Here is an 11,653-nt window from a genome sequence, read left to right as displayed (position 1 = left end):
CTCTACTTCAATTTGAACCCCATGTGGTTAAATTGCAACATTACAAAGGCTCTTGGAAAACTCTCGCCACAATGAATTTTTCATTTTGATCCATTTTCACAAATTGAATAAAAAAAGGTTATTGTCTGATATCAGACAAGAATCACACACACTGATAATAATGCTCATTAGCAGATTGTCAAGAACAGTTTTATTTCTTGCCATTTTTACCACATTTTACCACATTTCTTACCACATTTGGACTGTTAACAGAAGTCCAAAATGTTCTCAGTTCTCATTTAACAAATTGTACAACATACACCTACCAAGAGTACAGGGATAACAGTTAGTCATGCCGCCTGGATTATTTTTCAATACAATCCTGTAACAAAACAGGAATGTTAAAACACTATTATCTCCTGCATTGAGCTCATATTAACAAAAATGAGATCTGGGCTACATACTCACTGAGTAACATATGGTAAAACATGTTAAAGATTCAACAATAAATAAAAACTCATGTATCTTCGCTTTCGCCATACTAAAGTAGCTTTGGAATCAGATGGAATGAATGTCTGGATCAAATGTACTATTCAATTTGTAAACATGAGCAGCCCAAAGAAATCTAGTGATTTCCACATTGCATAGTGAGCTACAGTGCTATAAGAGAGGAAAGGTAGTGGCAATCACTGTATTTATGTATAGATAGCTTAAGATTCAAACACATGGCTTACTTCCTATGGCTACAAAATAATCCTTTGAATAAAGGATAATAACAGTAACCATAAATATGAAATGGAACAACATAAATTGATGGACTCAAACCCTCACATTCCATGCCCACAAGGCATGTAAGAAGTGCTGTGCTGGAATCATGTGATACTTAACAAAAAACCTCTGCATGTTGAGGCTGAAATACAACCATTGACTTGGCCCAAATGATAAATACACAAAATATCACACTATTATCCAATTCAAGTTTGCTACATGTTAATTATTGTGAAGCAGTTGCTGGCTGGTCGATCATCATCCCCATTCAAAACCCCTTCATACACTAAGGCACGTTCATTCCTTGTCTGTTTGACAAGAGGGGAAATGCTCTGGTCATAACATCAGTTATCTATTTAACTTTTTAAAAAATAGTCATGGAAGTGCAACTTCTTTGACACTATAATGTAATACAAAATGGTCAAATGACCGGTGGAAATTAACACACGCAACAGTTATGTACAACAATTAGTAAAAAACAAAAAAATAACTTCAATCTATAAGTTGTGTACAGCCTTTCTGTGAGGGACATGGCTTGGTTGGAAAGTAGTCATGCCCTCTGACTAGTTACATCATCTTTCCTGGGTATCGGCGAGCGTCTGGCAGTCCATCTTCAACCTGAGCTGCAAGACACGAGAAGAAAAAAAATGACAATAAGTCCTCTAACACAAACTCTAAAAAGAGCACGCCTGACAATGGCAAGAGACAACTCATTTCATATAAACCTTCTCCTAAGGTTTAGTCAGATGAGAGCAGAGCTTGTTCACCTGTCTGCTGCCTCCTGTTCTGCCTCCGTGGGGCTGCCGTCTGGTTGTGTTGACGAGGCTTTGAGTTTACTGGCATCTGAAAGGAGACAGAGCCCATGGTTAGAGACCACTCATTGGTGGCAGTCAGTATGCCACTAGAGTACTGATTCAGGGTCAGGATAACCCCCCACCTCTCTTGTAGCGTACCCTGTAGCCAGCGGATCTGTGTGGCGGGCCCGTAGCCCTGCTCGTTCTTGGCGGCGATGCGGAAGACGACAGCTGGCCGGTTGGGGGAGGAGCTGTCAATGTAGGCGTTGGCCAGGTGGGCGGGGCTGACGGTGCAAGAGGTCTTGGTGCCGCGGTAGATCCTGATGAAGGCCAGCTGGCCAGGACGCTCAGAGCTGCTGGACCGGCTCTTCCTCACCGCCAGGTACATGGAGTACTCCAAGATCTTACCTGACGGGGAGGTGGGGGAGTCCCATGTGATGTGGACCGAGTCATTAGCCTGGGGGTGACAGTGGTTGATGGATAAAGTGTGAGAGGAAAAGCAGGTTGTTTAGGAGAAACAATGATACACATATGATAAAACGAGAAATATATTGTGGAACTAGAAAACTAGTGAAATTGAACAGGCAGCAAGAAATCACAACAATCTCCCATGTGAGCTCTCGGAAGCCTCTGTTGAACAATAACGAATGCTGGCAGCACATTCTGTTAATGTGCTTGGCCTCATTTACACCCCTCAACAGTAACCTTCTCTCAGTGTAAAGTTTGCTGTTGTAGAGTACAGTACCTTGGTGATCTTGACAGCTGAGGGCGCTCCGGGGAAGCCGGGCTGGCAGGTTTTGAACTCGCTGGCAGGGCTGAAGTCTCCCTGACCACAGCTGTTGATGCCTGCTACTCTGAACCTGTAGGCTACACCTGGACACAGCTCCTGCTTCTCACTCCACTCATAGTCCTGAGGCCCCTGCAACTTAATCTGTGGGAGTGGGGTGTGTTGAAAATGGTGCGTGTGTGTGTCAAATCCAGAAATCAATGAACAGATTAGAGACAAATTAACAAAAAATGACTGCTAGCTGAAGATGGTTTCTGCATGTTATCTGCACATATTCTGGGGGCATGTTTTTTCATTAGGATTCAAACCAAGATGTGGCTTACCTCTTTAGTGTTAGTGGGTCTGCTGTAGATAGTGGGAATAAAGTCATTCCCAGGTGGCAGGTAGTAGTGGGTAACCTCAGAGAACAGGGTTTTGAACACTCCAGCATCAAACCACTCAGACTCACCTGATTTATCACCAGATACCTACAGGGCACAGACAGGCATTACTTCCTTCAGTCTCTATGGTAGGAAAATGAATAACTTCTTTAGTATTCTTGTTCTACCTTGCATTTGACAGTGTTGAGATCTGAGGAAGTGGTGTCAGGTTCTTGTCCTGTGAATGAGGAAGGACTGTCATTGTTTATGCAGATGATATTCAAACCTGGTAGAGTAAAAAGCTAGCTTGAGGTCCATGCTGTTACCTGGCTGGTGTTCACTGCTCACCACTGTGTCTGAGGGCTGGGAGGTTTTTGTGGGGTCAGCCTCATGTCCCAAGGGCTCGGATTGTTTTTGTCCACTAGCATCACTCTCCCCCTCTGGATGGGGGTCTCTAACAGCCTCTGACACTTCCATGGGAGTCTCTTTCTGCCCTGAAGCCACCTCCTGGCATGCGGGGGGGGGGGGGGGGGGGGGGGAAGACGCAATATTCAGTGTCAGTCAATGTAGCATTAACAAAATCGGGGTGTAACATTTAGCTTAGCTGTTACAGTCTCAATGGCAGTACTAACACCATCTGAATATAGCACTTTCCCAGCACTGTAGCTAAGACAACTGGATATGTATGTAAGGGGTCACCATCTGACCTGTTGGGATGTATTCTGGGCTTCCTGTGAGGTGGGGTCGTCTGGGACCTGAGCTGACTGGACATCTGGAGGAAAACGAGTACATCAAGCATAGCTTTACACGTATACCTCTTCTTAGCTCATTATAGCTTAGCCTGCGTCAACCTTCAACCCTGGCCCAGTACAGATGTCAACCCTGGCCTTGTGAATGGACCAGATGGCCCTGGACAAAGGCTTCTGCTTTAAAACCACTTTCAAACTCAATAGCTTGGCATCAGACAGAACTCCTCTCAAGGCCATGTGAAATTCACTGTGGTCATTTCTATTCAAACTAGTGGTCTCTGATTGGTTGTGTGTGAGCAGCAGGTAGATTTCTCCTCTCACCTTGGTCCTGGGGGTTCCTCTCCTGGGCACCTGTGCTGGGTCGGGCTGTGGGGTTAGAGGGGGTGTTAGAGGGGGAGACGGGCTGCAGCTGGAGGATGTAACACTCTGCTGCAGGTAGGGGGCGCCAGGCCACATGGAGCATGCTGACGGTGGACTTGACCAGTAGTACTGCTGCTGGGGTGGAGGGCCGCTCTGAAAACACCACAAGTCGCAGTTAGGTTGTAGCAGCAAAATGGCCGAGCAGGTAACAATATCCATTTAACTTTATCTGAGGGTTACTAGTGTGAACAAATGAGAAATCCACTCTCTCCACTGACTCCTAGCTAAATAAAGGTCAAATTAAAATGTAAAAATAGGATTTAAAGATGGTATGACTCTGCAGCACATATTGAGCTACAGTAATAAGACATGTGCTGATATTAATAGTATCCTTGTCTCTCTCCTCACCCGTCTCCAGATACCATAGATCCTGGCAGCACACCTGGTAGTTCCAGCTCTTCCGGTAGCCGTCACGGCCGCTCCAGATGTAGAGGCGGGAGCCGATAGAGGCAGCACAGTGGCCTGCCCTGGCTCGGGGTCCCCTGCTGCTGGGCTGGGGCTCTTCCTGGTCACCCTGGCTCATTGTCTGCCCCTGTTGCTGATCTGGGCCTAGGCTCTGCCATGTCATGGTGTCTGAGATCAACAGGAAAAGGGGTAAACTATTTAAGCACTTTGTAACATCTGCTTATGTAAAAAGGGCTTTATAAATAAATGTGATTGATTTAACCTTACTGGGTTCAATTCAATATGATTCTCAAAATATTAATTTAACTAAATGGAATGCCTGTTATGTGACCAGTCAGATACTCATTATTACAAGCTAATCACTTAGGGTATGATACTGACCTAAGTTGAGCACGGATAAGGAGTTGGTACAGATCCATTCATCTCCCAGGGTGTTAGGTTTGTCTGTCTCTGGAACGGGGACCCACCCCCCGAAAACATACATCCTTCCCACAGAGGCAAAGCAAAAAAAATAAAAAATATTAGGCAAACATCCATGATACCACACAGACATATACAGCACACACAAAATAACTATTTCCATTACTTGTTTTCTATAACGTTGGCAGAGTGAAGGCTTCTGGGTAGAGGAGGGGGTCCTTTAGTGTCAGGTGTAGACCATGTCAGAGATTCTAAAGAGCAGACAGAAGAGAGTGGATTCAGAGAGCCAGTTAGATTTCATCGCCACGACCACGAATGCGTTTTATGGAAACAGAAAGTTGGTTACTGCTACAGCAACTTGAATTCACACCAAGGAGGTTAGTTCATTCAAAGTGTTGTGGTCAGATTGTGGTTCATCAAAGCATGGCAGTAGGCTGTGAGGTTACCGAGGTCAAGCTGCCAGAGGTCATCAAGGCGACTGCCTCTCATTCCTCCGAAAATGTAGAGTTTGGGGGAGCCTGACCCAGTGTATGCTACCGACGTGTGGGACTCTCGAGCCCACGGACCCACGCCCTTAGTATCTGGAATGTTCCAACCCTTCACCCCTGACACTGACTGCAGCTCCAGCTCATAAAAGTCATCCAGGTACCTACAGAGAGAAAACAGAGACAGCCAGTGGGATGAGAACTAGCCTGGTCCCAGATCTTTCCCACTACTATGGTCATTGGTGTGGCCAAACAGATCTGGGTCCAGGCTAGGTGGGATCAACAGTGACAGAGCAAACATTAAGGTTTCTTATGATTAATCACAACCCTCAGTACCCTGATTAGAGAAGCTGCGTTGGAGACTGTTGGAGCTAGGTACATAGCTCCATACCTTGGGACATTGCCATTGGGGTCCTCACTGTCATTGGCCAGTCCCCCAAACAGGTAGCACTTGTTCCCAATGAGGGTGAAGCTGTGTCCGAGGCGGGGACAGGGGGGCGGCATGCCGTTCTTGGGTGGCCTGGGTTTCAACTTCTTCCACAGCCAGCGGCTCGCCTGATAGACAAGGGGTCAACTATGGCATCTTATCCATCAGAGTGAATACATACAATCTACTGTACAATCTAAGGGGGAAAGACAATGTACTTGTGAAGACCTTCCATCAGAGTTACAGGACTGTGAATGACAATGCTGCTGCACACTCTTCACCTTATACATAAAACATGACAAGAGGATCCCTATTACTGAAGACACTATTGAGTGAGAGAGCCTCACCTGTAGCTCGTACAGGCTGTTGTTGTATTTGCCAAACTCCACCATGCCGCCAAAGACCAGGATGCGGGTTCCCTCACAGGCAAACCCATGGGCAGCACAGCCTGGAGGGATGTCCCCTCTCACCGCTGGGAGAAACCACTGCTTAGAAACTAGACAAAGGGACAGAGACCGAGCAAAAGTTGGTTTTCCTAACTAGCTAACGTTAGCCTGGTAAGCAAGCTGGCTGCTGCGCTTCAGGGAATGTTTGTGAAACTCTCAAGGCATTAACATATTAGTCGCACCAGACGGCTAGGAAAACCAAATAGCTAACTAGCTCACTTCTCAAACGCAAAATGTGTAGCGTCCATTAGCTAGCCAAACTAGTTAACTAACGTATTAGCCTAACGTTACCGGTGTTGTAAACATGGAGCTCCTCCGCTATCCCCTCGTTTCCACCTCCAAACACGATAATAAGTTCCCGAATAGCCGCTGCTCGGTGTCCGTGTCTTGACCGGGGAATAGGTCCAGTAAATGAGTTGACTTTTTTCCATAACGGGTCCATTGTACCGTTAGGAACGCAACACACCGGGGTTCGGTCCATTAACGGTTACAGCAGTTTGGCGTTGTTTGTTGTTACCAGAGAGAAACAGGCGGAGCGAGGTGACAAACTCTTACGTTGTTCCCTTCACCAGAACTGCAATACTAGACAGAGGAAGTTACTATTTTTGTATCGAAATGAATGGAAAAGTGTCCAATTTTGACCGATTTTTTGTTGTTGCCAATAATAGGTGTTGATTCAATTTATGGATTTGTATTGCCGAAGTGATTTCTAAGCTACTATAAGCTATAAAAATGCAGTTTTGACATCCTTCCAACTTTTGTGTAGGCTTGCCTAAATGCCAGAGAGAGAGCCAGTCAAGAAATTGAGTTGAGACAAAGTTTAACGTTTGATTTTAGTTTTAATCCTTGTCCTCTACTTATATCCTTTACCTACTTTGTCTGCATTATTTACTGGTAATACATCAAGCTACAACATTCAAGAAATATCCCGAAACACTCTTTCTCCAGCCTCACATGGTGCAAGTGGAGAAGATCCACATATCTTTCTTAGAGAATCTCTATTTTAAAAGTGTGCGTGTGTGTTTGTAGACTCAGGGCAGGCGGCCATAGGCAGCTCTTGAGTTTCAAATTTGGGAAAGTTTAGGGTAATTATTTCCCCAACACTTTCATCACAACTTTTGGAGATATGTCAACAAAACAATTTATGGTAAATTGATCAATTTTTTTACATTTTGAAAAAGTTGTAGATATATTCCAATGAAGTTAGATCTATATATATATATATTTGTTAAATATACAAGTAGGAAAGGCTAAATAATCCACTTGTTTAGAGAGAAGAATTTAGATAATTTTAGAGTAAAGTAGTAATATGTTGGATGAGTCTGTTGTGAGCAACATCGCCCCCAAGCACTGTCATAACTGTCTTCTATGAATGTGCCAAACTAGTTAACTGTCATTTAGACCATGACTATCCCGGTTAGCGCTAGTTTATGCTAACTTGCCAGCTAGCAACTTCACTAGCAGTACATGCTATCCAGCTAGCTAGTTAGCATAAACTGCTAGGAGTGGTAAAATACATTAAATAAGATAACGTGACTTAATTGCAGTTGTAAATGTTTCCACTAGTGCTATTGCTTTCCAGTTAATGTTACTTTATAGCCTTTTAGCTATTTTCCACAACATGTTATGTCATATAGTAAGTAGTAACTCCCCCGTTTTCAGTCACAGGTGTGGACTGGATTAGGTGTGAGCAGTGTAGGAGGTGGGCTCATGAGCTGTGCTCCTATTTGACTGGGGATAGCTTTATTTTGTGCAATAACAGAGCATAAGAGAGTTGCCACATCAATGTTACACTGAATTCACGAGTTAAGTTATGAGTTGTTGTTATTAGACCTATATCTATCCTACCGTGCCTTTCTAAGGTCTTCGAAAGCCAAGTCAACAAACAGATTACCGACCATTTCGAATCTCACCATACCTTCTCTGCTATGCAATCTGGTTTCAGAGCTGGTCATGGGTGCACCTCAGCCACGCTCAAGGTCCTAAACGATATCTTAACCGCCATCGATAAGAAACATTACTGTGCAGGCGTATTCATTGATCTGGCCAAGGCTTTCGACTCTGTCAATCACCATATCCTCATCGGCAGACTCGACACTCTTGGTTTCTCAAATGATTGCCTCGCCTGGTTCACCAACTACTTCTCTGATAGAGTTCAGTGTGTCAAATCGGAGGGTCTGCTGTCCGGACCTCTGGCAGTCTCTATGGGGGTGCCACAGGGTTCAATTCTTGGACCGACTCTCTTCTCTGTATACATCAATGAGGTCGCTCTTGCTGCTGGTGAGTCCCTGATCCACCTCTACGCAGACGACACCATTCTGTATACTTCCGGCCCTTCTTTGGACACTGTGTTAACAACCCTCCAGGCAAGCTTCAATGCCATACAACTCTCCTTCCGTGGCCTCCAATTGCTCTTAAATACAAGTAAAACTAAATGCATGCTCTTCAACCGATCGCTACCTGCACCTACCCGCCTGTCCAACATCACTACTCTGGACGGCTCTGACTTAGAATACGTGGACAACTACAAATACTTAGGTGTCTGGTTAGACTGTAAACTCTCCTTCCAGACCCATATCAAACATCTCCAATCCAAAGTTAAATCTAGAATTGGCTTCCTATTTCGCAACAAAGCATCCTTCACTCATGCTGCCAAACATACCCTTGTAAAACTGACCATCCTACCAATCCTCGACTTTGGCGATGTCATTTACAAAATAGCCTCCAATACCCTACTCAACAAATTGGATGCAGTCTATCACAGTGCAATCCGTTTTATCACCAAAGCCCCATATACTACCCACCATTGCGACCTGTACGCTCTCGTTGGCTGGCCCTCGCTTCATACTCGTCGCCAAACCCACTGGCTCCATGTCATCTACAAGACCCTGCTAGGTAAAGTCCCCCCTTATCTCAGCTCGCTGGTCACCATAGCATCTCCCACCTGTAGCACACGCTCCAGCAGGTATATCTCTCTAGTCACCCCCAAAACCAATTCTTTCTTTGGCCGCCTCTCCTTCCAGTTCTCTGCTGCCAATGACTGGAACGAACTACAAAAATCTCTGAAACTGGAAACACTTATCTCCCTCACTAGCTTTAAGCACCAACTGTCAGAGCAGCTCACAGATTACTGCACCTATACATAGACCACCTATAATTTAGCCCAAACAACTACCTCTTTCCCAACTGTATTTAATTTTTATTTATTTATTTATTTTGCTCCTTTGCACCCCATTATTTTTATTTCTACTTTGCACATTCTTCCATTGCAAAACTACCATTCCAGTATTTTACTTGCTATATTGTATTTACTTTGCCATCATGGCCTTTTTTGCCTTTACCTCCCTTCTCACCTCATTTGCTCACATTGTATATAGACTTGTTTATACTGCATTATTGACTGTATGTTTGTTTTTACTCCATGTGTAACTCTGTGTCGTTTTATCTGTCGAACTGCTTTGCTTTATCTTGGCCAGGTCGCAATTGTAAATGAGAACTTGTTCTCAACTTGCCTACCTGGTTAAATAAAGGTAAAATAAAATAAAATAAAAAATTAAATGTTATATTCCCCCCAATATTATTTAATGTTATTAGTCATATTGACTTCCAATTTTCCAATGAATATTTTTTTCATTGATTAAAAACAGCTATTGAAAACATTTTGATCCTGAATGTCATTTTAAAGACTGCTAGGATTTAAAATCTTGCAATATAAAAATAATATTTAGCGCAATTGTACATAATGGATTGTATGGAAAAGGAACAACAGAAAATGAATGTGCAGGTGAGCTAAAGAGGGACTTTACATCAAATCTCCTCATAGTGCGAATATTAATTGTGACATGTGCAACACCATCCCCCCCCCCCCTCCATATTTTATTTAAATAATTAAAATAAGAACGAGACTTAGCTTTTAAGTATTACTTACTAAAGAATTTCTAAATTAAATGGATTTTAACACACTCGTTTGAAGCCCTATGCCATAATATTTTACCAATGTACTTCTATAGAACGCCCCTTGTCTACAAACATTTCATGAAATACCTAAACAAAGTGTAAACTGTAATTTATTTCCCTTATTAATAGTTAATTTGCCTAAGCATGACCCTCATACCCATGTTTTTTTCAAACATTGCTTTTATGTGTCAGCAATTAGGCATTGTTCTTAGGGAGGGCTAGTTACCTTCTAGTACCCTACAATTTATACCGATCTGGGTGCCAGTTATTATTAGTTGTATATGCGCATTTTCGTGGAACAGTTTCATTTCAATAATAATGTTTTCGTTTCTCAAAATCATCGTTACGTGGTTAATCATAAAAATATGAAATAAAAATATCTAAAAGTTAAAAATCAACTAAGGCGAGAGCACCAGTCTCTGCCATTTCAAATCAAATTGTATTTGTCACATACACATGTTAGCAGATGTTAATGCGAGTGTAGCGAAATGCTTGTGCTTCTATTTCCGACCATGCAGTAATATCTAACAAGTAATCTAACCTAACAATTTCACAACAACTACCTTATACACACAAGTGTAAAGGAATTAATAAGAATATGTACATAAAAAAATATAAACGAGCGATGGCCGAACGGCATAGACAAGATGCAGTAGATGGTATAGAGTACAGTATATACATATGAGATGAGTAATGTAGGGTATATAGACACATTGATAGGCTACACTACACTATGATCCATTGGCTAAATAAATGAGCGCATGGAAATGTACTTCCATCGTCATCTGAGTCAAATACATAGGCCTGAAGCTGACAAAATAAAAACAATCAAATATCCTGATGAAAAGTCTGGTTCTTTCAATCACATTCATGTACTCCGCCTGTCTGCCTCTCTTTCTCTCGGTCTTGACTTGAGCTGTTGCAAGTGAAGTGAAACATTTGATCAAATCATCAACTGGCTCCAGCGGAAGCTGTCGCTAGCGAACTTGCAACGTTGTATCAATCAGCCTATTCCGGGCCCTCAGTTTCCTGCGCCAGTGAACTCGATCGGGACAGACATCTGTTTTTGTATGACGTTTCCACTGGATTTATGGGATCATCAGATCAAGGCTTGGTGGTTATCGAGGCCTGGAGTGTTGGAAAGTTGTTTCAAATAATGTGAATAACTATTAGTACTCGCAATGGATAGAACAAAAACTGTTGCGATGAAGAAGAAAGAAATACAGAGAAACTCAGCTTATTAGGCATGGATGTGGTGAGTTAAGACAATAAGAAATAAAACATCCCAAATGGGCACCTTCCTACATACTTCAATGCATGCTCAGGCGCGCATGCTCCCTCAACATGATCAGGACCGAGAAACCAGACACATGCTCATGGCTGACATGCAGCACTCCGAACGAAAAACAATGAAACAATTGCAGTGGTGATTTTAGCATGTAAATCTTGGTGGGGCAAAAAAGAAAAGAAAAGTGGGCTAAATGTCAGCAAAGCAATTACACAACACAACACTAAACAATACATGAATTGCACTAACTAGGAAAAGAGACCCTTAATCTTAGATTTAGGACCACACAGCCACTCCACTGAATATCAGGCTAATGATTGCTTTGCAATGCTTGCAGTTAGCCACTGATTCCTTCCTTCCAAACAACTC

At 43.0% G+C, this 11,653-nt stretch overlaps 1 protein-coding gene across 5 annotated transcripts; it reads right to left on the bottom strand.

The window, feature by feature from the left end:
- Positions 1-163: 163 nt before the first annotated feature.
- Positions 164-6,851, bottom strand: LOC109879978 (host cell factor 2-like). Of its 5 annotated transcripts, none has more exons than XR_004210987.1 (16): positions 6,331-6,851; positions 5,941-6,089; positions 5,558-5,721; positions 5,128-5,330; positions 4,848-4,932; positions 4,643-4,746; positions 4,205-4,429; positions 3,758-3,949; positions 3,395-3,459; positions 3,014-3,194; positions 2,876-2,925; positions 2,652-2,795; positions 2,287-2,472; positions 1,685-1,998; positions 1,515-1,590; positions 164-1,365 (listed from the first exon to the last, which is right to left on the bottom strand). XR_004210987.1 is itself a non-coding variant. In XM_020472190.2 (16 exons), exons 1-16 carry the CDS (start codon positions 6,518-6,520, stop codon positions 1,320-1,322), a joined length of 2,358 nt encoding a protein of 785 aa, XP_020327779.1. In that variant the 5' UTR covers positions 6,521-6,850; the 3' UTR covers positions 164-1,319. The 5 variants fall into 5 exon arrangements, 3 of the variants coding, with proteins under 3 accessions (XP_020327779.1, XP_020327780.1, XP_031687656.1); XM_020472190.2 differs by having other exon boundaries at positions 1,701-1,998; positions 6,331-6,850; XM_020472191.2 differs by having other exon boundaries at positions 164-1,370; positions 1,701-1,998; positions 6,331-6,847.
- Positions 6,852-11,653: the final 4,802 nt, after the last annotated feature.

Source organism: Oncorhynchus kisutch, linkage group LG9 (genome assembly GCF_002021735.2).
Source record: "Oncorhynchus kisutch isolate 150728-3 linkage group LG9, Okis_V2, whole genome shotgun sequence".
In the NCBI taxonomy this organism is placed as follows: domain Eukaryota; kingdom Metazoa; phylum Chordata; class Actinopteri; order Salmoniformes; family Salmonidae; genus Oncorhynchus; species Oncorhynchus kisutch.
The sequence above is the reverse complement of the archived record's forward strand: the minus strand, read 5'-3'. Positions and strand labels throughout refer to the sequence as shown.